The 26,598-nt window shown below is 43.1% G+C and overlaps 1 protein-coding gene across 2 annotated transcripts in view; it reads right to left on the reverse strand.

Moving 5' to 3' along the window:
- Positions 1-8,128: 8,128 nt before the first annotated feature.
- edar (ectodysplasin A receptor) overlaps positions 8,129-26,598 on the reverse strand; it is a 39,362-nt gene continuing 20,892 nt past the window's right edge. For both annotated transcript variants that reach the window (XM_071907247.2, XM_071907248.2), the window contains exons 4-12: positions 24,563-24,744; positions 20,992-21,077; positions 15,987-16,067; positions 15,698-15,823; positions 15,505-15,579; positions 13,079-13,151; positions 9,481-9,811; positions 9,272-9,335; positions 8,129-8,779 (exon numbers count right to left, since the gene is read on the reverse strand). In XM_071907247.2, coding sequence (XP_071763348.2) covers positions 8,385-8,779; positions 9,272-9,335; positions 9,481-9,811; positions 13,079-13,151; positions 15,505-15,579; positions 15,698-15,823; positions 15,987-16,067; positions 20,992-21,077; positions 24,563-24,744 — 1,413 coding nt within the window. In that variant the 3' untranslated portion in view covers positions 8,129-8,384. The remainder of the gene's footprint in view (positions 8,780-9,271; positions 9,336-9,480; positions 9,812-13,078; positions 13,152-15,504; positions 15,580-15,697; positions 15,824-15,986; positions 16,068-20,991; positions 21,078-24,562; positions 24,745-26,598) is intronic.

Here is a 26,598-nt window from a genome sequence, read left to right on the forward strand (position 1 = left end):
TACGAGTTGTTGAAATCCATATGTTTTGTATAAACTTGTCGTATTTGTTTGTTCCAAAAGCATTGAGTGGGTGGATGGGAGTAATGGTCTCAGTATGGGGCACGCTGGTGGTGCCGGTTGATGGAGGAGATTAACAGGACTGGAACCGTCATAGCTGATTTTGAATACTTGAATGCAAAACCACTGGGAAGCTCTTGACTGATTTGAACTTGCGAGGGATGCATCCGCTTTTTGAGGTCTATCGAGCATCTGGAAACATAAATCCACCGCATTTCAATTAGTTCATGAAGCTGCATTCAGATTAAGGTTTACTGATACAGGCTTTTATTCAAATTCGGATATCGCCCCCTCAGCATGATGAATATAATGCAGTTTGTTTGATTTCATATTCGTTGTAGAATTGATCAGTATTACACTGGTTGTCTATGGGAAGCCCTTAACCTGAATTGATTCTAATACAACATTTTGATCAGATTCCACAAGTATGCATCAATATGTTTTATATTCTTATTATTATTATCTTGGGTCTGAGTTTTATTCACCCATAAATTCTACTGTCTAAATGCTGTTTCCGGGGATTTTCCACCCTGCCAAGAATATAATTCTGGGGGAAACACTAACTATTTTGTTGTTGTAGTATATAGAATTTTATTTCATTTAATTGTTTTGTAATTTTTTGCATGAACATTGTTAATTTGAAAGATTTTAATGATAAAATATCAACAGCTGCTGCCCAAAAATGTTAGCATCGGCCTTCAAAAACCCGTATAGGTCGAACTCTAATTCAGATGTTTCACAATGTCTTTTGGCTCTGTCACTTCAAGCCAGAGGAGATGTGATTAATGAAATCACACCAGTCAAGAAACATAATCATCATCCATCCTTTCATCCATCTCTTCTGCCTCGCAGCACATCGGCACTCATCTCTCAATAGACGACAAATTGATTGATTGAGAAATGGAGCTTAACGTGAAGCCGCCCCATCGCTTTCTGCTTCAGTCAACTCATCATTTGCTTTGGCGAGGCTGTAATTTGCAGCTGTGGAGCGCAGCGATAACGTGCCTTTTCACATGAGAGCTGATCAGGTTTGGACCGCTTATTGGCAGGAGTAATGGGCGTGCTAATGGGATGGGATCACCAACCAGGCCCTCTTGGCACTTGGTAGTTCAGGACTAAACAGTAGGTTCTGGGTTTTCCCCAGAATTGTGGTGCAAACACCTCAGGAATAGAATTTGGACTCTCATACTGAAACTCTCCAGCGAAACCAATACAAGTTGACTATTCAACTGATACCAACATTTTTGGATTAAAGCTTTTTATTAAAGCTTATATTTTGTGCCAATCCTGATGGTTTTTATGCTAAAAAAAATACCAGTATTCAGTGTTTCCCTCTGAATATCATTCTTATCAGGGTGTAAAAGCCTCTGAAACAACATTAGAATCAATTCAGCTTGTCATAGACAACCAGCGTAGTATTGATCAATTATACAATAAATATATAATCAAACAACCTGCATTATATCCATCATATCAGAGGTGGACTACACTGACTGTCCCGTGTCTGACTTTTAAAATATAAAGTCTAACCCTAACCCAGTATTCCTTATGAACAAAACTCCAAAGCTCCTCTCCAAACTGATCCCAGCCCAGCGCTGCTTGGAGAGAACTTTAATGGGACTCTATAAAGGGCCTTAATACCTGCGCCTACTGCAGGAACTGTCGCCGCCTGATTTATTTACTTTCATGACTTCAATTAAGTCTGGTCTGCGCTGCAGTCGCCGCAGCGGTCTCTGCTCTATGTTCCCTAACACACTTAACTCAGCCCGTCTACCCTGCACAGCGTCACACACGAGTTTAAACAGTCCTCTTGATTTATGTTTGGGTTTTTTCAGCGGACCAAAAATTCTGGAAATTACACTAAAGAGTCCCCCTGCTCCGGTCTGGCTGGTAAACCTCATTAAAATGTTATTTGGAAGGTGGGAGAGGGGCAGCCGGGGAGAAACATTAGCGGTTCCGCTTCGCCAGAACCATAAAGTCAAGTCAATCAGCGTTTTGACGTGGCGGACCACCAAATGTATATTATTTCCACCAGCCGCAATATGTAGAAATATGGCGTTTGTGTAATGCAATAAGCGCATGGCGGTTGCGGTAATATACCTGACTGTAAATCTGGTAGTGGGTGAAGGAGTCCTGAGTGGAAGCAGCTGTCAGGGGTTTGACTCGGGGAGAGAAGATTCATGGGAGACAGACTGAGATCAAACTGGTTCCCACCTTTCTGTTGGTATTCAATCCTTCTATTCTGCTTTGCTATCAGCCAAGTGGACTACAAGTGCACATTTGATGGTGATTGTATGTGTTACAGTGATTTAGTGTGGTGTCATTCCTGGTTTATACTAGAGGACTTTATGTGTAGCGCGTCCATCTCTGCAAATATGATCCACAGCTTGGTGTGTGTGCCTGTGTCTCCGACTTTCTATTTGTTGTCCTCTTGTAGTGTAGGCTTTTGTCCAATAAAGCAGAAAAATAATCTGTCAAAACATACAGATGGTGATGTGTGCACTTAGATGTAAAAGGTTTCACTCCAAAGCACTTTCCTTTCAGTTCTGGAAAGCATTCTCTTTTGAGAAACAAACTCAAAGGACTACACCGACTTTTTGGGAAATTGTCTCGCTGGTCAACTTACCTTTTACATGTTATGACAGGAGTGACACTGAAAATCATCTCTTGTGTCTCTGGTAGATATCTCTGTCATGTGCACATGCTAACTGTTGACCAACGGGCCAATTTCCCACTGATTATATTACGCAACATAACTGCATCCTCAAAAACGTTACTGTTTTGTAAGCAAAGGGCTTAAGATAGCTAATAACCTGAGCAATATTCCATTATATGTTTCATGTTTACTTAGCAGATGTTCCAGATTCAGATTGAGTTGATTTTCTGGCATCGACTTTATGATGGCATCCTCAAATGTTACTGTTTTCGAAGCAAAGGGCTTAAGATGGCTAATAACTTAAGCAATTTTCCATTATATGTTCTACATTCATGGTAGCAATCATTTTGTGGAGACAGATGGCTCAGTTGGTTAAAGCGCATTCCATGTCACAGTGACATGCAGGGTTTGAATCCAGCCTGGCACTTTTTGTCACGTTGTCCCCCACTCTTCCTCACAGTCTTCCCTGTCTTGCTCTGCCGTTACTATCAAAGGCAGAAACGCAAGGTACATCACCAATAGCTGTTTTCTAAATGGTGTTAAAGTGTTTTAGGGTGGATTTTCCCTTTTACAGTAGTTGCAGAAGTGCGTGTAATTCCCTTGATTTTCTGGCAGTGACCGGTGCAGTTGAAACCTGCACTCCAGACAGACTTAGGTATTGACTCAAGTCATAGAAAGTACCTGACCCAGATCTGGGTGCTGCATGTACTCCTGCTGCTTAATGGATGTATTAGCAGGTGATTGACTGGGATGAGTATGTGCAAGTAGTTGGAAAGTTGTGTGTGTGTGGGTGGGTGGTGGTTTTGTGTGTGTGTGTGTGTGACTGGCAGAGGTTTAATTAGTCTCATGGTTGGCACTCCTTGCCCCGAGGTGTCTGTCTCTATCTCTTCATCTTCCTCATTTAACAGCAAGCCAAGCCAGGCGCTCAAGACGCAAAAATGGACCCTCAGGTCACAAAGACACGCATGCACACACTATTTCTGCATGCACATGTGTGTACCTGTGTGTGTGTGTGTGTGTGTGTGTGAGAGCAGACTATTCGTCAGAGTCCCCTCCGAGCAGGAAGGATTATCTTTGCTAAAGGTTGACTGTTTGAAACCTGATGAGAGAAAGACCTCAGCACTGCCCTGCCCCACAGCAGCATCCCAGCATCTCCACTGACTGACAGACCTTTTCTTAAACAACCCTAAGATCCCCAGCCAGCACACACACACACACACACACACACACACACACATTCACACCTAATCATTTAGCTCAAGCCTTGGGAATCTTGGCATGCACACACACACACACACACAGACACACAGTGAAAGCCCGATGACAGTACGGCGTATGGAAGGTGACAGCCACCGCTGCGACGGCTGATGTCATGCTGGTGCGGGTAAAAGAAAGTCTTTGGTGTTGAAAAAAGAGATGAGTGTGAAAAATCGGAGAAGAAAGAGCGGCAGTGTTAAGGTGTCTGTAAACACCTACTGGGTGCAACACAGAGAGGTTTTCAGTGTCGCCCAAAATAGGATTCCTCCAGGTTGAGAGAATGGGTTCCTGATAGCACAGGTCAAGTTGCATCATCGCCTTGGAAGGCGAATAGACAGTGAGTAATGGTGTTTGCATAATATTGCTATGTGGCATCGTGTCAGATCTGCTGTGTACTGTTTCTGTGTCGGCAGCCTGGGCTTTGAAGAGGGATTTTTGCAGCACTGTGTGTTTTGCTCCAAATCCTGCTCTGTTGTTTTGTTTAGTTACAGCGGCTATAAAGTAGTAGGAGTGTTGACTAAGTTTTGCACATTTTGCACACATTTCCCACAGTTTGGGATTATTGGTTTAAAATCGATGCATTCATCTCTCCAGTAACAGAAACATCTAGTTTGCAAAAGTGTTCACCCCCCTGCACTCACTTGAGCCACATTGTCTCAATGGTGCAGACATTTCACAACATGTATTATTCTTTCTTCATCTTTAGGAAACAGTGAGATTCTGTGAATATATTTTCAAAATTGTGCTGATTTTACTTTCTTGCCAGGAAGTCTCATACCAGTCCCTTCCATACTTCATGGGATTTTAGGGTGTAGTTTATACTCTGCTAGCGCAGTGTGTCTGGGTTGCTTTAAGAATAGTAATGAGTCATACAAGTAATATGTCTGGATTTGACTGAGAGATTGATTAGATTTGGCTTCCCAAACTCTTTGACTTGCAGTAGCATAGCCAATGCAGAAGATGAAAGTGGATATGAGGGTGAAAACTACCAAACTACATTTGCCTTTTATAAACTCAAGTCATGACAGATTTGGTGACTGACAACCATGGAATACTGTTCCTGTTGTTTTCATGCTTATCAAACCATTCTGTGACCTCTCCCATCAGGATAGAAAGGGATCAGGATCCATGACAGAATGAAGTTATGTTCTACTAAAGTCTAATGTGACATTTTGATCAGATTCCACACAAGTATGCATGAATATGTTTGTATGTAGCAGTAGTAATATTTGGTGTGTAGAGTTTTAATGTTCCTGTTTCAGAGGCTTTTCCACCTTGACAAGAATAATATTCTGGGGCAAATACTGAATATGCGATTTTTTTGGCATGAAAATAGTCAAAGTTAAAGATGCTGACTACAAAATATCAGCTATTGGCAGCTTCAATCCATAAATATTGTATCGGAGTTCAACATCCCACTTGGGTCAAACCCTAAAGGCAGTGTTTACCAAGTGCTTTACTGAAAGACCAAGAAAACAAAAGTAAAATACATACATACATATTGATGAAACAAAGGAAGAAACAGTCTGTAAAAGTGTATGTAGAAGTAATGTAAAAGGTTATTTTGCTATCCCAAGTTCCTCAGGCCCTGATGGTAAAAGTCGAATCAGTTTTAGTTGAACAGAGGATCTCTCACAAACTTCCTTTAATCACTCTGATATAATAACAAAGTTGAATACCAAACCATTTTTTTCCATACTTCTTTATTAATGCATACATTATGTACAATAATAAGTTATATATACACTTACACTTTGGTTCCATGAATAGTTTGCTTCCACTCTGTGTGTTTCTACATGTACTACTGTATGTGCTACTGAGGTAAGTAATCCATGACTGGCTACTGTATATCATCCTATCATCAGCATAATATGTCAGGCAAGATTTTGCCTATTTGAAAACAGGGTTGGAGTCCATTAAATTTCAATTCAGTCAATTCACCAATTTGGTTTTCACAAAAAAGACAGCATAAAATTAAACACCATGAAAATAACCGAGTTAAAACTCTTAAGGAGTGAATTGGCACCTGAATTGAATTGGATTTGACGAAGACAACCCTGCTCTAAGGAGGCAGTATACTAAACCAGGAGCTGCTTATTTGCACAGAAAAGAGATCTAAAACAAATAATTTGGTGAATACATGCTTAATAACATGCACATTAATTCATTTACACTACCGGAGTCCAGCCCCTATGCAAGCAATGCAAAATATGAACAAAATAACATTAGAAAGGAGAACCTGGCAGAGGGAGATGTGTTTTGATTCTGTGCAGAACAGTCATGGGACGTTACGCTGACAGCATCAGACATCAGATAAAAAATAAATCAAGTCCCTTTCCCAAAAAATGAGATCAAAGCGAGTCTTGGCATCGCTTCCCAAATGTGAACTTTGGAGCTTAAAGCGGTGTGTTGAAGCTTAACAGCTATAGCACTAACCAGGACCCTGTTACCTAAAGCTTCTCCATCTCTTACAATCATCCTTATCCATTGGCTTACAATGGAACGTGAACTTGAAACTTTACCCGGCGCTTATCAGAGCCGCTCTCCATCGCCGCACATAGAATACTACACTGGCTTCAGCTGCTTTTCAAAAGTGGACAACCCACAAAAAATGTATATTGTTCTCGTTTGCCGTATTGGTCCCATAGGGGAGCTTAAATCCTGTCTGAGCGTGACTTAGACGACCACAAATCCAGGGCCTGAGTAAGATCAGACGCTACATGAAGACCGTAGCGCTGCTTCCACCACGGCCGGCCGCATTCTTGCACTGTTTGCACTGTAGCAACCCCCGAGGGCAGCTGTAGTCATTCCTCTCTTTTTTTAATGCAGGGTTTTACAGCTTTTCCACTGGGCTTTCAGTGGTTAAGTGGCCCTAAATGCTTAATTGGGTGCTGGAAATCACAGGCACTTTGCACCCGCTCTGTAAACCACAACACTTCAGCCTATTAGGGGCCTGGACCGCCACACGCCAAATAATTAGGGCTGGCGGCAGCACTAGACCGCAGCATTGGGGTAAAAGGGGAGTAAAGAGGGGGGGGGGGGTCGGGAAGAATTATGACGGGGTCGCAGACTGGGTCACGGCTGGGGAAGTAGTCACAGCAAGGGAGGAGGTTGGCCCGTGTGGAAAGTGGATTTACATGCGTGTTTAGGCGGAGAACTAGCAGGAGAGTAACACTGCATTCATGTCATATGGGAATAACAGCCGTACCGAGGGACTTGACGGTTCGAAGGAACAACTTGGATGTGTTCGCGTGTTCAAATCAGAAGCTGTCAAGACACTATGAAGTCTTCTGTAGGCTTTGGTTGCTCCAAACATTGCAGTGCCAACCACAAACTAAAAATCCAGCAAGTAGTTGTCGTTTTAAACTTATGTGATGAAAATTGCTCATTTTGTTTGTTTTATTTGAAATGAATCATTCCCTACTTTTGACTAGAGCTATTTACTTGCTGGTGACGTCTGAACTCGGGATGTTGGAGAAATTAGGGTCTATTGCCAAACCCCAAGTGCCCAACTAGTATTTTCCACTGAAAGCTGAGGTGAATGGTATTTTCTCTAAGAATTTACCAGTGGAAGGCTGAGGTAAACGGTCTATGGAAGTTCGTATCTACCGTCTTTCCCATATGACATGAATAGAGCATAAGGCACAATCTTGAATGTTAACCGAGGCTGTCATCAAAGCAAGACCCTTTGTTTTTACAGACACAGCCATCTAGTTACTTAAGCAGTGGTGGTGAAGCAGAGAGTTTGGTGAGAGAAAAAGTGAGACTATAATGCCTGTTATCCCATTATGCCCTTAATCAAGGCACTGAACTGCCAGTGCTGCAGTGGAACTGCTCAGTGGTCGTCTCCATGGCCACACTATGTTGAAAGATCCCTGACAGTTTGCCTACATGCCCACCGCATCCTTTTTTCTTATAGGTTTTTTTTTTATCAAGCGCTGCATACTAAATTTTGTATCAAAGCTATTGAAAGTAAAGCCTGTAAGAGCTGCTATTGTGGCGTCCAGCGCATAGTTTATCCACCTGTTTTTCTCTCAAACTCCTTAGCAATTGAGAAAACAGAAATCTTAATATCGTAGAAACTAGTTCCGATTATTTTCTAATTGATAGATAAGAAAATAATCGGAGCGAGAGAATAATCTGAATCCGAGGTCTTGGATTTCTGTCTTTCTCGAACTCCTTTGCAATCGAGAAAGACTGCAAACGAAAACCTTACAAACTAGTTCAGATTATTTTCTTCTTGACAGAGAAAGAAGCCCATAAAGGGAAAGAAGGGGCTACGCCTGGGGAGGTCCTCTGACATTCTTCATGTGATGGGGGGGTAATGCGTATGTATATATGTGCTGTCCGCCTATTCCAGCGCAACATCTGTCCCTACGTATATTGCATCCGAGTCTCTGCTGGCACCCGCTAGTCAGACGCTGGCGCAGCGCGGGGACGGGGTCGGGGGCGGGGAAGAGCAGGCCAGCTGGCTGTGGATGCTGCCGATGCCCTGCCGGCCCACGCCGACCGCCGCCGCCGCCATCTCGCTGCCGCCCAGCACGTCCGAGCACAGCGACTCCACGGCGTCCAGCCTCTCGATCTGCACCAGGCGCGTCAGCAGGTCGGGGATGCTGTAGCCGGCCGTGCTCACGCGCTCGAAGAGCTGCAGGCCGTCGCTCATGCCGCCGATCTCGTCGCGCTTCAGGCCGAAGCTCTCGGCCAGGTGCCTCCACGTCTTCACCACCGCCGCCTCGCTGCTGTAGGACGAGCTCAGCATGCGGCTGGCCTTCTCCAGGCAGTCGAAGGGAAGCTCCGTGGGGCTCAGGCCTGCAGAGGAGGAGCAGAACGGGAGATGTCAGACATTTTCCTACCTCGGTGTATCCTAATCTTCTTGAAACATTGGACTTGTTGGGAGGGAGTTTTTGTATGAAGCACATATACATGCACACACATGATTTTGCAAAGTGTGTGCACATATGGTAGCACAATCTGCTTGCATACTGTCCGTCTTAACAAGTCATTCAGTCATCTATTGAGTCTTTTTTTTTAGCTTGTGAAAAATTCTGCCATTGCGGTGAGATAATTCCACTTATTTCTAATGCAGTTTCACTTATTTCAGGAATGTTCTTGAACCAAGTGTCAATATCTTGAAACAAGGCAGAATACAGCAGATCGTTCCACTAGTATCAAGAAACTGACAGAGATTTTTTTTGCATTGGAAACAAGTGAAGCGATCTGACCCTATTGGCAGATATATTTAAGAATCAGTAGTTGATTAAATGACATAAGATATATTTTTTCAGTGCGAGGGAGACTTACCCTCTGCCACACTGCAGGCTCTGGCGTACAGATCCAGGATCTTTTTCCTTCGACTCTGTAGAATCTGTGTGGTCAAGCATAACAGCAATATGTGATTTCCAGATGACATTCAACTGAAAATCTGTTCATAATCATCTTTTTCACTCGAGATCCCCCTCCGCCGGTCTCTATACCATGCAGTAAAATCTTTAAAAGCTCTTTCTTCTCACCCCTGTGGTTTTGTTGTTGTTGTTGATGGCATTCGTGTTGCTGATGTGGTTGGCGCTGGTGATCTGGTTGCCATTGCCGATGTGGTTCGGATTATGGATGTTATTGGCCGAGCCGGCTGCGATGGTGGGGGTCCCGTTGGGGGTGCGGTCGCGGGCCAGGAGCCCCAGGGAGAGCAGGCAGAGGTCGGGCTTGTTGCCCAGGTTGAGGAGGCACAGGTTGGGGTTGGCGTTGTTGGTGTCGGCCGATCCCTGCTTGTCCGACGCCGCCTCCTCGTCGCTGTCGATGCTGCGGCTCAACAGCTGCTCGTTCTCCGATGACGCGTCGTTCTCACTGCACACACACACACACACACACACACACACACACACACAGACATTTTAATGATTTCCGTTTGTCCACATATTCATAGAAATCACAAAAAACACAGAGGATGTATATGGTTTTATGTTTTATAAGCCTCCTCCTGATCTGCTGCCAATAAGAGCTGACACTGAACAGCAGCTTGTCAAAAGTTTGGCTTCACTCCTAGCCAGACCTGCCATCACACACTCTGAACAAAAAGGGTTCTATATAGTACCAGAAAACAGTTCTCTAGGCTTGTACCATAGCAGAACCCTTCACGGTGCCACAAAGAAGCCTTTCAGTAAGGTTTTCTATAGCACCAGGCTCAAATGGTTCTACGTAGACACTTTATGGTGCTGTAAAGAACCACTTAAGAACATAAATGATTCAAATCAGCAGCCACATTGGGTTATTTTTTTCTGATTTCTAGTTTTTTATTTGTAACAAATCAGAGGCTTCTTTGAGTCAAGCCACTATCCTATCCAAGGAACCAAGGAACCCTTGAAGAACCCTCCTTTCTCTGGGTGTAGTCACCATTTGCCAAGTAAACCTCATTTGATCCAAAGAAGGATGTTACTGTAAGTTTCACACTTTCAAATTTCCCAGTTAAACTTGATACTAATAGATTTTACCTAGTTTTTATCGCTTTTATCGTAGTACAGAAAAGAGAATCTTCAAGGTGAATATGCTAGTGTGAGCACCGAATAAAACAAAACAAGACAGAGGTATGTCAGTGAATAAGGCTTTTACATGAAACTGTGACCTCCAGTTGTTGATCATCATAAGGCAATGACAACATCCCAATACACCAGTTGAAACTAAAATCAAATCATATGCAGCAATATTGATTCTAGTATTCTGCAGAATCACTCTGTACAAGCTCTACTCTATAATTAGTGGGAATGACATCTTATGCATATAGAATGACTTGTGTCTGTCAAGCGTAAATACAGGGACATTCACAATGAGGATGCATTGGAAAGAAAGCGCGTGTTGTTGCTGCAGCCGGTGTCGTTTGTAATCTGTTGCTGTGATTGACTGAAATGGCTCTGCGTTTTACAACATGATACCATGTAATATCATTTATGACCCGCTCTCCCTCACTTTCTCCCTGCGCTGGATTTTCTCCCAAAAGCACCTTGTTGACAGCGGCGCTCGGAGATGCTCACACAATGCCATTGTTTCACAGTCCCACGCTCTATCTCTTAACACACACACACACAGACACACTCTCACACACACACACACACAAAATAGCATTGTTTCCCAGACATCTAACACCCACTCTGGCAGCTAATGCAGTGAGTTAGCACATCCTTTGGCATGCTGCTGTACCGCACTGTTTACTGCCATTGATGCTGAAGAGCTTCTCTCAGTGTGTGTGTGTGTGTGTGTGTGTGTGTGTGTGTGGAAGTGTGTATCTCATCTATTTTCTAATTTACACCCCCTCGATATATTGGAGCAGCGTATCAATGTACGCTACTGGCACTGTAAAATTTGAGCACAATGGCTCTGTGTGTGTGTGTGTGTGTGTGTGTGTGTGCTCGTGCGATACTGTAGGCTATCATGTATTTCTCATGCTTCCCCTGTACATTATCCACTTGCCTCAATAAAGCAGCATTGTCTGTGCACACGGGGGTGAGATGTATGCAGAGAGACGAAGGTAGATGAAACTGTCGTCCTTTTGTTATCCGCCGGGACGTGTTTTCACCTGGTGGCGGTTTTTGGCGGAGCCGGGGGAATAAATACCCCCACCCCCGCCCCCACCCCCACCCCCTCCGCCCCCCTCTGTCTGTCTCTCACTGTTTTCTAGGCTGCAGGGCTCATCTGTGCTACCTCATCACTCCGCCTCCCTCTCCCTTCCCGAAGCCACATAATGACTCTCTGCTTCATAAAAAAAAAAAAAAAGAAAAAACCCTCGAGTGAACTTGCTTTTTACATGCCATGCCCACGCAGAGGAGGGCGCACACACACACACGCGCACACACACACACACACATACATATACATAGACACACCAATAAAAAGGCCAGCAGCAATGATCCTACTACTGCAGTGACTTGTTCTGTGGTGGCTTAATTACGGGCAGATGCCGAAAAAAAAATAAAAAAAAAAAATTATAAAAGCCTCTTTCTGTCGTCTGGGGCCTCTGTGACGCCACACACACACACACACACACACACACACACGCACTCAAGAATTAGCATACAATAGTGCATACATAATGCATACATACACACACTTAACCCGCATATAATACACACACACTCCAGGATTAGTACACACATGTTGCCCATAGTCGACGCACACACACACACACACACACACAACCCACATGTAATATGCAGCGCTCACCCTAACAGCCTGTTGTCTTGTCAAAGGCAGACTGGTAAACAAAAGAGACGCTGTACTTGTCTGCGACAAATTACCTCTATTTTGGTTTGAACTGCAAAGAGGGTTAATGCTGCAATCTGGAGTTCTGTGAGGAAACATAACTTAACCTTTTCAGAACGAAGCTTCGCAACCGCTTCGAAGTTCAGCTCGCTGCACTAAACACATAACCGGTGTCACGTGGGAAACCTCGTTTTTGAAGGATTTCGTGGTCTTCTCGGGGTCGAGTAAATTCTACCATCCTTCGGTTTATGAAAGCCTTTCAAACGCAATTGGATAAAGTGAAAAATGCCTCAAAACAAGGCTGTTTTTCTCCTGAGATGTTGACATTTTGGAGATACAAGCTTTTCACCAGACAGCGGCGATATGGAATTATTTAATCTCGCTCATCACCTTTATCTATATGTTTTGTACACTTGGTGCATATCATTACATATTTGATGTCAGTTGTCATGTCCCCAAAAAGTTCATTTTTTCCCATTTTCCCACAGACACCTATATATTTTTTGGTCATTTTGAAGTGCCATGTCAATGGTTTTGCTTGCTCCTTGGGTTATGAACATGGTTTTAATCATGGGTAAACCCACCTCAACTCAGTTTACCCACCTTTAAAGGCGGAATTCACAGAATATATTGCAGAAACTGATGTGTTATACGAGGATCTTTTAAGGTATGGGTCTTAAAAAAATGTAGAAATGAATGCTTTTCTGAAAGTATAGTTGATTTTTGTTTCTGTTGGTGGTTGTTTGCCTTCTGATGATCACCTACCGGAGCTCACAGTTTACCCGCCTTTTCATTTCATCACTACATCACTGTCATGAAACAGAGTAAAGCACACACAGTGAATCAAACATCTTCTCTCACCTTTTCACCGTCTTCTGAGGGGGAGCTTTGAGCTTGTCGAACTCATCTTTCTCTGAGAAGATCACCACATTATCTGAGGGAGAGAAGACAAAGAGGTTTCCAACTATTTCTTTTTTTTCTCATGAAGCCAGAATACAGAAAGCGCAGAGAGAGCAAATAAGACGAATGATCATAAAATTGAATTATAAAACGATCTCAAAGGAGGTCAGACCTGATACATGCCGTTCTCTCTCGTAATGAGAACGACTCGCCAGACTCCATTTAAAAAATTAAAGTTGTAATAAACAGTAAACGCCTCGTAGAATATGATTGATGATTTAAGACTTTTTTTATGAATGGCTAGCAGCCACTCTTCGATCCATCATACATATAATCCACCAAGCGTCTCAACGAGGTGGTAATGAGCAGTGTGAACCAGCTCTAAACGTCCACATTTGACTGAAAAAAGTGCTTCATTAAATGTCTTGAATCGTGTTTTATGAGGTGTGTGCTTTTGCCGATGAGCGAGGCCAAGTTAAAATTTGAATGATGTTCAAAAGACCACGATTTTTGAATGGAGTTTGGTGTGACTTTCCACCCGTACAAAAGAGAGCGGAGAGCATCGGGGCTGAAAGGATCTTAGTGAAGACGCTGTGAGAGGAGGAAGTGCAGTTGGAACGAGGTGTGAAATAATTACAATGACTATTAGGTTCAATTGCACTTACATCATGGATACTGATAGGGATAGACAGAGTAATGAGTGAGCACCTAAGTGGAACAAAGTCTGCGTGTGTGTGTGTGTGTGTGTGTGTGTGTGCTGGCATTTTGGATGACTGGTGTGTAATTGTGGGAGAGAAGCCCATTGCTCCAAGCTCTACCGGAGCTAGCTGTCATTCACCTAGACACTGAGTTAATAAGCCTCTGAGATGAAAGATACAGACGCTTGATTTCACACACACACACACACACACACACACACATTCGTGGTAACCCAATCGAATAATAAAGCAGCAAAAGCTTCACCAATAAATCACATCATTAATATCTAAAAATATATTCTAACTACTTTATCATAATATTATAACTATTAAATAATAATTAATAAAATATAATTATAAGCCTAGCTCTACCACATAGCGTGTCTGTGGCTACAGATAATTGTGTGTGTGTGTGTGTGTGTGTGTGTGTGTGTGCTCTCATCCACACCACATATATATAAGCGGTAAGTCAGTCAGTCTAGGCGTTAAATTGAACAGAACATCATTGTCAGGAGAAATGGTGCCTAAAGCAACGTATGGCCGCAGCATTGGAAGCTTCACATTCCACCATGGTGTACTCATCACACACACACACACACACACACACATACAGTACGTGTGCACACAGATGCATTACATACAGTTGGCTACAAAGCATAAATACATGTGCACATACATACATACATACTAGACTGATGCATGGGGCCAATATTGTCTTTTTATTAAAAATCAGGTATCAGCCAGTCAGTGTCGCCCACCTCTGATATGATGGATATGATGCAGTTTGACTTATTTATTGTAGAATTGATCAATACTACACTGGTTGTTTATCGGAAGCCCTTAACCTGAACTGATTCTAATGAAACATTAATCAGATTCCAAACAAGTATGCATGAGTATGTTTGTATGTAGCAGCAGTAGTATTATCATGGATATCAATGGAGAGTTTTAGTGTCCCATCATGGTCTAAATGCTGTTTCAGAAGCTTTTCCATCCAGATAAGAATGCAATTCTGGAGAAACGCGTTTTTGGCATGAAAATGGTCAAATTTAAGGCTATTGAATACCTACACAAAATATCTGGAGGGAACATGTAGCCTTCAAAAACCCATATCATGTCAAGCCCTAATACGTACACAAGAGTGCATGTATGTTCCCTATGCAGACAGAGCTGCTCATATGGATGTACAGTAGGCTCTTCCACAGACAGAGGATGTGAGCTTCACTAGAACTGTCAAGAAATAATCCTAAATGATATGTCTAAACTCAAGTCAATTATAGCACATTCAACGTGCCCTGAACCAAGGTTACAGAACATACTGCTGCAGGAGTTAGTCAGACTCCATGAGTGGTACTGCAATTACTACTGGGTGGTATTTATTCATGTCTCAACTGCATGTTAAGGCAATGGCATTAAAGGTAAGAGTAACAAATGAGTAGTTTTGTTGTGTACTTGTACTTTGTAAAGTCTGGTAGTTTATGCTGCTACTTCCAGTGCTAAACTTATTCTAGAGCTAAAACATTGTTTTTACTGCCAGAGACAGAGATATGCAGCTAGAATACAGATTGTGATTGGACTAAAATCGGTTTCTGAGTGGCAGCAAACAAGAAGCCATTAAGCAGTGTGAGCTGATTGATTATTCAAGTTGTGTGTGTGTGTGTGTGTGTGTGTGTGTGTGTCCTATCTTACCAGGGACATCTTTCTTGTCTTCCTGTTTGTTGGTCTGAGCCTCCACTGCCTTCACCACTTGTCCGGAGCAACATGCTGTAGACACACACACACACACACACACGGAAAACGTCAGACATGATAAGCAACAAACTTTAAAAACATAACTTCTGTGTGTGTGTGTGTGAGTATACAGTTTATAAGTGTGTCTCACCCTGACCGCTCGGCTTGGCCTTCAGGATGTAGAACATGATGATGAGGACGATGGCGATGGCCATGATGAAGATGGTTGACATGGCGATGATGAGAGCCGTTGCTAGGTGACCCTGCCCCGTGGCATCTGAAGCATGGAGGCAGTGATGAAGGATGAATGAGTGTGTGTGTGTATGTGTGTGTGTGTAAGTAAATGACTGGTTTAATGAAAGAATAAAGACGAAGAAAGATAGAGAGAGAGTAGATGGTGATGGGAGACAGATGAAGTCCGTGTGTGTGTGTGTGTGTACCTTTATGTGGATGAGGGAATACAGTGGTGCTGGCAGTGTCACTTGGGGCTTTCCCTGGTGCCACTATGGTTGTCCGCATGCCTGCAACACACACACACATACACACACATATTCAATCCAAGTTTATTAACAGTTAATGTCTTAATTTCACTGTTTGTCTGTCCGATATCTCAGACACCACTGATCAGATTTTGATGAAACTTGGGGGAATGATGCATCTCACCGCTGTCTTCCAGCATTTTCAAAATTACAAATACAGGTCAAAACGGCAAGTGCACATTCAAGATTTCCTACAGTTTGCGACGAGTAACGTTTCACAAGCGTAAATTATCTGAGATCCCTGAACTGTGTCTCTCTCAGCCTCACTCCCACCACAGTAAACAAACAGCGTTTATGGGAAGTGTGGATTTGGAGAGGCAACGCTCCAAATCTCCTTCTTTCCCTCTCTCTTCACTTTCAACCTCTTCCAATCCCTCCCTCTCTCTGTCTCTCTCTCTCTCTCTCGGGGTTGTTGATCAACTGTTTTTCCTCTTTCCTAATGGAGCTGTAAACCCCTGGCAGCTCATAAATCAGCTCCTTTAATCAGTCTTTTATTTCACCAAGTTGATACACTGTAGACTTCTTTGGCATGTGCGCTGCTGCTTCCCGTGGCCTCGGTGCGTCATGTCATCACACACACACACACACACACACACACACACACACACACACACATCCCAGCGCCCTGTGGTTGCAGACATCACTACTCGGGGTGTGTGTTTACGCTCTCTGGTCAGGGATATGAGCCTGAACTGGAATTCTGTTTAGTCGACTGCGGCTCCGGCGCGTCTTAATCACGTCTCGCAGGCTGAACTCACACTACAGAACGCATCCAGCCGATGCTTCCTCAACCCGATCTGCTTCATCAGGTCCAAGCAGACTGAGAGGAAGTGAATTACAAAGCAGTGTAGCTGAAAACACCAAAGTATTTCCCGAATCATGATATCTCGGTAAACAGGGATGTAATGGAGGGTAAACCCACTTAACCCCACATAAATCTTCGTGATCTAAATTCATAGTATCAATCTTCCTAAGTTATATTAAAGTGATGTAAGTTATATGAGGATAGGATCTTTTAAGGGAAAAAAGTTATTGCTTTTATGCAAATATAATAGATTTTTCCTCATATTGGTGGTTCTGTTGGTGGTCTTATGATGATGATCAGCTGGAGGTTATGGTTTACCCTCCTTTTTTTTTCCCCACCACATCACTGGTTGTAAGTATATCTACAGTTCATGTGAAACAGCATGATGTATTTTTGCCTTTTGCCATTTAATCTGTGGTCATAGAGACAAATTCACCTTGAAGATTTCTCTATTAAAATATAATCTAAAATATCAAGTTAAACTGAGGCATTTGCAGGTGTGAAACTTACACTACCATCCTGGATTAAATGTATTTTACTTGGTTCGAAAACAGTTCAAAAAAAGTTCTGATACTGCTCATTTGGGGCATTTCTTTTACTCTTAAATGGTTCTTTACATCACCATAAAGGTTCTATGTAGAACCATTTGATCATGGTGCTATAGAGAACACAGTTTATAAAATGCTGCTCTCGGGGCAGGAAAAGTGTACTGCATGCATGTAACATGTTACATATATACAGTGCATACATATACAATTAGCTGTTACTAAAGGTAGAATGTCAAATGCTTACGGAACACTGTTTCTGCCCCTGGAGCAGCAATACTCTGCATACAGTATAAAGAGTTCTGCTATGGTACAAGCCTAATAAACCATTATACTACACAGAACCCTTTGAGTGTATCTACCAGTATTGGTGCCTGATGGTAAAAGGGGGAAACGGATGGGGAGACGGATCGACACTTTTGGCAGCAGATGTCAGAAACATTTTTAAAAAGAGGACAGAGGAAATTGAGCGATGCCTACAGACTCCAAACGTCTGCCTGCCAAAGAGTAGCATCAGCGCAAGAACTAACACGCTAATCATCTTTCTTTCTCATACCCACTGAAGTTTTAATTATCACACACACACACACACACACACACACAGAGCTAGGCAGGAGCCAGGGTAATTTACAGATTACGTGGCGAGTGTCAGCCTGCCTTCACCCCGAGCGAGCAGAACTCCCTGCTTTCAGCTACTTCTTTTGTTATTTTTCGGGGGGGCGTGCTGTTTTCAAGTTCTCATTTAAAAGGAGTTTAATTAGACTGTACCACCGCCTGTCTGCACAGTTGGGAAGAAACACACAGAGAGAAAGAGTGAATTTCTTTTTGTGCACATTTACTCTTTCACTGCAAAACATGACAAGCTTGGCAAGTGATTTTAGCTCGAATGCAAACTTGTCGAAGTATCTCCCTGCACTGGCAGATAACTTTTCTGGTTTTAAAGTGATAATCTGTGACATTTTCATATACATAAATGTCTGTTTTGCTACTCTCTATCTCTGATTACTATTACACAGTAGTGATTCAACCTATAGCCAGTGCATGAAAGCTTTTACATTTGCTGTTCTTTTCCTCTGGTGCACAGAAAGTGATGCATTTTATGTTTATGTATTTTTTTATAATGAACAGCAATAGCCATCATGGCTGAACAGACAAAGAAAAGAGCGCCACCTACATTAACTCAAACTTCACCAACAGAAAATTGTTGGATTTTGAGGATTACCAATTAAAAAAAAATATTCACTTGATGCAATAAGTCAATATGACTTCATCACAGAACAATGAATAGAATCTTAAAACAAGAAACGTGTTGGAAGACAACCTCACTCATTAGCAGGAACTTACTTTGACTAAAAATATCCTGAAATAAGCTTGATAAGTCTGGATACAAGACAAAAATGCTTGCCAAGCTTGTCGTTTTTTTGCAGTGTTGTACCCCGTTCTTTTCTTTTTTTTCTGTCTTTTTATCTCCCACTCGCTCTCCTTTCCCAGTATCATTCAATCACTCATTCCAATGCCTGGCAGAAACAATTAGGGAGCTGTTGAAAAGCTTTGTTTGTATACACACTCTCTCTCTCTCTCTCTCTCTCTCCCCCCCCCTCCCTCCCTCCCTCCCTCTCTCTCTCCCTCCCTGCTCCTCCTTCACACCCGCCTCCACTGCAGGCCCGGGCTGCTTTTTGGGGTTTTTCATATTTCAAAACAAGCTCATTAAATATGACACAATAACAATACCATTCATTTCCGGGCCCTCCAATAACACTCAGTGGGAGGGTTGAGCGATGACGGGCCCATAAAACTCATTCCCATGGCGATATGTATCAGCGAGGGTCCAAAACACTGTGGAGATTCTGTAATTCCCTCGCTGCTGGATCAGCGCGATCCGTCACATGGAGCCAAGCCCACAGAGGGCACAGGAGGACTCTGACAACAAATATCCATCTTAACATCTTTTTTCACTTGTTTTAAGGGACATAAAATTTTAAGACTCATTACTACACTAAATGATTTGTTAACATGGACATTTTTTGCCGTGAAGGCCGCTGTCTGTCTAATCCACCCACCGCATAATTGATTTGAATCTAATCTCCCTCTACTCACTTCATCATGGCATTTTTACTGTATCTGAGGCAAGAAAACAATAGCTTGAGTCGGACTGCCAACTCTATCTTTAAAAGGAGATAAAATGCCAATCGATTGCAGTCATTACATTTACATTTTACATTTTAGCTATTTAGCTGACGCTCTTATCCAGAGTGTAACAGTAGAATAAGCTTCAATTCCTAGATCACCAAAAATGCCAAGTTTAGTTTCAAGGAAGCTACATTGGCTCGTTATTCTTCACCTTTAAAAAAAAGAAGTCAAGAAAGACGTCAACTAAAACCACTAATCAGAATGAGACTATAGGAAGATGTCAACCAAACCACTAATAAGAATGACTGGAGTATAGGAAGATGTCAGTCAAAACCACTAATCATTATGACTGGGATTGTCACCCTGCTGCTTTCTGTTGCGTCAAGTGGTGCCATCATGCTGTCACACCATTTTTGCTGCTTATTTTTCAATCATTTTTTCACATGCATTCCTGTCTGAATGTAGGGTTACAATATTCCTGTGACCACAGAGTAGTGAGAAGGCACCTCAGTGTGTTAAAAAAGCTGCCTTACATCAGCAACAAGTCACAAGGGAAAGAAGGTGCTAGTTTAGACGACTGAAACATCCCTTTTCAAACAATTTGAAGAGAGAAAGTTGTACGACTGCAAACCACAAATCCCCAAATTGTCAATTTTTCAGGAACGAAGAAAAATAATCTTGTTTTCGCTTGACCACTAAACCCAGGGTTCATATACATGTAAATCTATCCACCCATAGAAGAACCACGTATTCCTTCAGATTAAAACATTTTCACCTGACAACAGCAATGCTTTGTAAAGCAAATGTCTGTAAGGAATGTGCTACACATGGACATCTGACTGATAAGGAAAAGGGAGAGGGAGCAGTGGAGACTCTGATAATTGTTATGGTTGGGAGATGTGGTCGCAGTAACAGTTGGCGCCATCCACACACACACACACACACACACACGCATATACACACAGGTATGCAGGGTAATCAGCAAGGCAGTTTGGTTATGGATGAGCTGCCAAACACCCCTCTGGAGCCAGAAAAGCAGAGATCCAGGGAGGGGAGGGGGTGGACAAGGTCTCGGTATCCATCAGCGAGGCCTGCTGACAGGGGGAGGATGGTGGCCAGAGGGCCTGGGAGAACTCAGCGCTACCTCTGACCTTAAGCTGTTCCCTGAAACCAACTCCAGGTTTTCCCCATCCATCTGCTTTTGCACAATTTATCCCCTTTAATTTCCTGCCATTTAGAGAGAAAATCACTTGAGACTTTGGCATCTTTTCCCAGGAGAAACCCGGCCTTCTTAGGATAAAGAGAGCAGTGAAGATGAATGTTGAAAAAAATGGGAAGGAAGATTGGAAACAGGGATGAGCAAGGGAAGGAAAGAAAGAAAGAAGGAAGGAAGGAAATTTCGAAATTTTCTGAAAGTTGCTCTTACATTCTTTGGTGTTGCGCGGAGCGTTCTGGCAGGAGTGGCAGACCTTCCCATACAGGTTCCTGGGTCGGTTCTCCAGAATGTAATACCTAGGAGACACAAAGTACATGGTGAAGATGGGGGTGGGAAATATATGGATTTCCCTGTAAACAAAAGCCTTTGGGTTTGCTGTGTGTGGAATCACTGTAGATTACAGTCACAGAACTACTAACTACCAACTACTGATTACTAACTATTGATTACTGACTACTAATTACCAACTCTAAATACTAACTACTGACTACTAAAGACTAACTAGTGATGCATCAGTATATCAGTAGACAATCACTATTGGCCAATTTGGGCTTTGGAAAACACAACAGGAGTCTGATGATATTTATTATGACATCCGATTGTTGGAACCAATTATGTATAGGCAACCTGGAAGTGTCTCTAGTGTGTGTGTGTGTGTGTGTATGTGTGTGTGTGGAGGTTCTGCTTGTTTCACTGAGCCAATTACTTCCAACAAGGGGTTGTTGTTTTTTTATCTAGCCAAGCGGAGAGTGTGTTGGAATTGCGCAAAAGCCTAGAAAATGTCTGTGGGGTGTGATTACTACAAACTCAGAGAAAGTAAAAAAAAACAATAATTTCCTATAATTTACATTGTTGAGTCCCTACTTGCTACGGGAAGCGTAGCAACTAAGTGAATCTCGTATAACTCCACCCTCCCTGACGGAGGCCCTGGTGGTTTCCTGCACCACCAGGGATTCATTAAACCCCACCTGAACCCCTCTAACCCACGTCTGACCCTCACAGTCCCATCACAAAGAGAAGACGACGGAAAACGAAGGAAAGGAGAAAAGGGAGAAACTGGCTATAAAAGGGACAGAAGCGATTTTCAAAAAAAGAAAAAACTGAGTTAATAGTTCAAAGCGAGCGCCGTCATCCAGCTTGGCAGGTGTTTTGCAGACACATGTACCCTCCCTACCTTCTAGACATACCTCCACGGAGCATAAATATGGATTTCACCTCAATGGGAAGCAGCTGAGGTGAAAAGTTTGACTCACTGAATACATTTAATTGATACCCCAAAGGCACTAAACAGCGTTCGGTACAGGTATCGCCCTGAGCCTTGACGTGTCTGTGAGGGGAAGGCGGCGAGTCTGACTGACTGAACGCGTTGAACTGACAGTAAATAATTCCTGCTTGAAAGCGTGAGCAGAATTTCTATGCTTATGTACATGCATCGCATGCAGTGTGCAGATAATAAGCACTGCACTACTGCATGTGACAGATGTGTATAAAAGCAATGCATTTCTAGTTTGTTTGTTTGTCTGTCAGCAGGATGTCTCAAAAAACTTATGAATGGATTTCCGTGAAATTTGGTAGACAGATGGATCTTGGTCCAAAAAACAATTGATTCGATTTTGGTGGTGATCTGGATCTGGGATTTCTGCCATTAGAAGATTATTGCCATAACTATGAAACTAACGGAGATGGAGACTTGATTCCATAATCCGAAGTATATGTTTGCAACGTTGGGAAATCAATTAAACTTAAACTTTATGTGATAGGAATTATGTTTTTGGGTGTGACAGCAAGTTACGGAATTGTTCAGCGTTGCCGGAGATCCTTTCCTTTGATTTTCTTTCTCTTCTTTGTTCTTTTATTCATGATTTTTAGGGCCCATGGAGCCCAATCACAACTTTTTTCACTCATAATAATCCATTGCCGTCAATTCCAAAGTTGGCGGAACAAGACTATTTTTCCAGGAGCTGCTTATAGAGTGTGAAAGTACAAGGCAAGCAGCAGATAAACACGTCTATCACAGCAGGCGCAGCTACCGCCGCTCTCATTAATTCATTCACATTCTCTTCCAGGCATTTTCTTATACTGGGACCCCAGAGAAGCACACATAGGCTTTAACTGCGCATTATAGCAATGGTTCAGGCGTGTTCTGTTCTGCGTCGAGAATGTATGGACTCCCAATGCAGTGCAACTTCAACTCTCTCACACACACACACACACACGTACACATAACCAAAAACACAACATTCGTACCCTCATTCCCGTAAAGATCAAACTGATTAAAAGCAAAAACATCCTGCGAAATGGAGACTGAAAGCCAAGAAAACTACAAGGCAACAGGGCAGCATCCAGAGGAAGAGAGGAAGGGAGGGAGGGAGGGAGGGAGGGAGGGAGGGAAAGGAAGGAGAGATGAAAGAGAGGAGGAGGAACTTTCAACAATAAAGTGGGGGGCTAGCTTTGCACTCCTCCGTCCCCGTTTGAGAGAACACAGTGGCTGACTTGTCCAATATCCCCAAATCATGCATCTCCCATACTTGTGCCAGTGCCACCGAGACCCAAACATATTTAATTATGAACTGCCCACATTTAAGAGGCGGCGGGTGAAATGCGATCCAGCCCAAACGATCATTAAATTCCATTAGCAATCAACTCTTGAGTAAAACATCCATCTCACAGCAGGAGGGTATATCCACAACAACCATCTGACATCCTGGTTAGGGGAAGAGGCTGTTTCCTATATTGACATGGCGAGTCAATCTCCCCGCATAGAGAGAGGGGAAGGGGGTGGGGGTGGGGGGGGTGGGGGTGATGAGAATGTGGGAGAGATGATGGATAGGAAAGGGGGGAGGGGGAGAGGAGGAGGAGGAGGAGAAGAAGGTCTGGTAACGTTTAAAAGTGCCTTATTGACTCCATGTTCCAATGACAGACATGGCATTTCCACATGGCAGCTGTGGGTGCCATGGCGAATGGAGGGTTAGGATGTGGTGTGTGTGTGTGTGTGTATGCATACACAGTAGAGTGAGGGGGTGTAGTGAAAAAATGCAACGGGGTGGTCCAGTCATGTCAGGGCCATGCTACTTTAAAGTGAGTGTGTGTGCCTATGAGTCTGTATGCGTACATATGCATGGGCCTGAATGTGTATATTGTACAGCCATATACATCTGCGTGTGTGTGCGTGTGTGTGCGTGTGTGTGCGTGTGTGTACATCTGGATGTATGGATGCAGTTTATTTTCATGGTTCTTGAATCTCATGCCGGTATGCAAAATACATGTTAAAAAACTTGCTTTAGTAAAATTACTTTAAATACCAGTGACAGATAAAAATAAATAAAATCACAAGAATTCATAATTGACATCATGTTAGCGGATGCAAAATTGACAATACTAATCTATCACAGCAGAGTGTTTTTTAAAGATGTGAGCGCTTGTGAGCAGAAGGTCGTTGGTTTGGATCCCTGGACCGGCTGGGAAAATGTGGGTGGGGGAAGTGAATGACTCTCCCCTCCTTCAACAACTACTGTTGAGTTGCCCTGGAGCAAGACACTGAACCCCCAGCTGCTCCAACAGATCCACCAGTAGAAGACTGTGGTTGTACTGGACAGCTCCCAGTATGAATGTGTGTAACTGTGAATGTGGACTTTCCCTGGATTCAAAATAAAAAACAATTTCAGGATGTACGGTATCGTGTGGTAGATGCCTGCTGCTTTTTGTGTCTTTAACTTTGTTTTTGTATTGAGTGGGTTTTGGATCTTGGATGTGTGTGTGTGTGTGTGTGTGTGTTATTTACCCCGGTAAACAGGTCCCGCACTCGGCGTCGCTGTCGGGGGTTCCCGGCATGAGCACGGTGGCCCGGTAGAGGGCGTCGCAGTCTTTATGGCGTCTGCAGATCTCGTACTTCCCTTTGGAATATTTCCCCTGCGGGCACGGCACACAGGCGAAGTCCTCATCCTTCACACCGTAGCCGCAGGTCTGCAAACACACACACACACACACACACACACATTTTGTTAAGGGTGCCAACTTTTCTCTCCTGGTCAATTTGTGTGCATAAATGTGATCTCATGTTTTTTAATAGGCCTAAACACTCTTAATGATTAATAAGATGCTTTTCAGGGCAACTGCATTGTGGACACACACACACACCATACACACACACACACACCACACACGAACACGCATACACATCTGTTTTTGTCCACATCCTTAGCAAATCTGACATTCATGTTCTTAGACGAAAAGAGAAATTTGATTGGTCACAGAGGTCCCTGTATATGTGTGTGTGTGTGTGTGTGTGTGTGTGTGCAGTTTTCCATGCCTGGTAGTGTTTAAGATGACCAACTCATCATTCTGTCTTCTAGCATCAATTTCCTCTCATCTCCTCATGTTAATACCGCACAGTGGGGAGGCCAGAACAACAGGCCACACACACACACACACACACACACACATACATGCATACTCTCTCTCTCTCTCTCTCTCTCTCTCTCTCACTCACTCACTCACTCATTTTTTCTCTCTCTCTTTCATCTTTCATTTGTCTCTCACTTTCATCTGTCTATTAAAACAATCCTATCCCCCCTTCGCTTTGGGCTACAGTAGACTGAGTCTTAGAGAAATCTAATATTCCTGCCCTCCTATTTTACTTCCATACATCCCGGCGTGATTTGTTTGATATAAAAAAGCATTGAGCTATTGGTGGAATCCTGTCCCTTTGGATTAGAGCTGGCTTTGGATCTTTCGGGGACGAGATTACCCTGGCTCCACTTCTGTTCGTTCACACAAAGCTTTTCCAGACCGGCTGAAATCTCCTTCCTTTTCAAAGCGTTTTTTTTTTTTTTTTGCGTCTCCGTATCTTGCCGGTAACCCAGGGTACGGTGCGTTTAATAGGTTAGGACACGGACGAAACCTGGCATGGACGCTAAGCATAAACACACATTGATGTCAACTGTCTCGAGGCTTAAAAATGTCTCCTCACCTTCATTTTCATCTCTTTACTCAAGAAAAGTAAAGAAGGAGGAGGGAAAGAGAAATCCAATTTTAGTGCATTCCAGAGATGCATTTTAATGTGAAGTTTAAATGTAATCCAGCTAAATCAGATAGACGCAATATGGATACAAGACGCATGTTAAAGGGGGTCTTAGATGTCTTGATTGCTGTTTGATGTGTCAAAGTAACATGCTGTGTGTGTGTGTGTGTGTGTTGAAGTTGCATTGAAGTCTCTACTGTGAGGAGGAACCCTATGGTTATCCTATGATTAAAAGGGCATCAAGACACACACACACACACACACACTCCCAGGGAAAGCACAGGGGAGTAGAGTACTGTGAATTACAGGCTGTAGCCGCCAGAGATCAGACAGCCAGGGGAAAGTGCAAAGGGAGCTCTCATCTGACTGATTAAACTCCTTTCTTCTCTCCTCTGTCATGTCTCTATCGCTCACAAATGGCCAAATTACTCTTTATGGCGGAGCGCGCTACTTATCAGGCCGAGCTGATCGCTGTCTGCTCCGTCTGAGGGGGAAGAGAGGAGCGGATCATTTGGTGGTTTTACAAGTTTGAACACAACACACGGCCGCGATAGGGAATACTCACCGGAGATTTAGACACATGCTGGCTTGTGGAGCGAAAGGAAGGGAGAGAGGAGGGAAGAAAGGAAGGAAGGAAGGAACGAAGGATGGAGGGAAGGGAGAAAAGAAGGAAGAAAGAAAGTAACAAGATTTAGACACATGGTAGCTGATGGAGCTATGGGAAGGAAGGAATGAATAAAGGAAGGAAGGCTATATAATTCCCATGTAAAGTAAAAAAAGAGGAAACAATATATGAT

This window comes from Centroberyx gerrardi, chromosome 10, assembly GCF_048128805.1.
Source record: "Centroberyx gerrardi isolate f3 chromosome 10, fCenGer3.hap1.cur.20231027, whole genome shotgun sequence".
NCBI lineage: Eukaryota > Metazoa > Chordata > Actinopteri > Beryciformes > Berycidae > Centroberyx > Centroberyx gerrardi.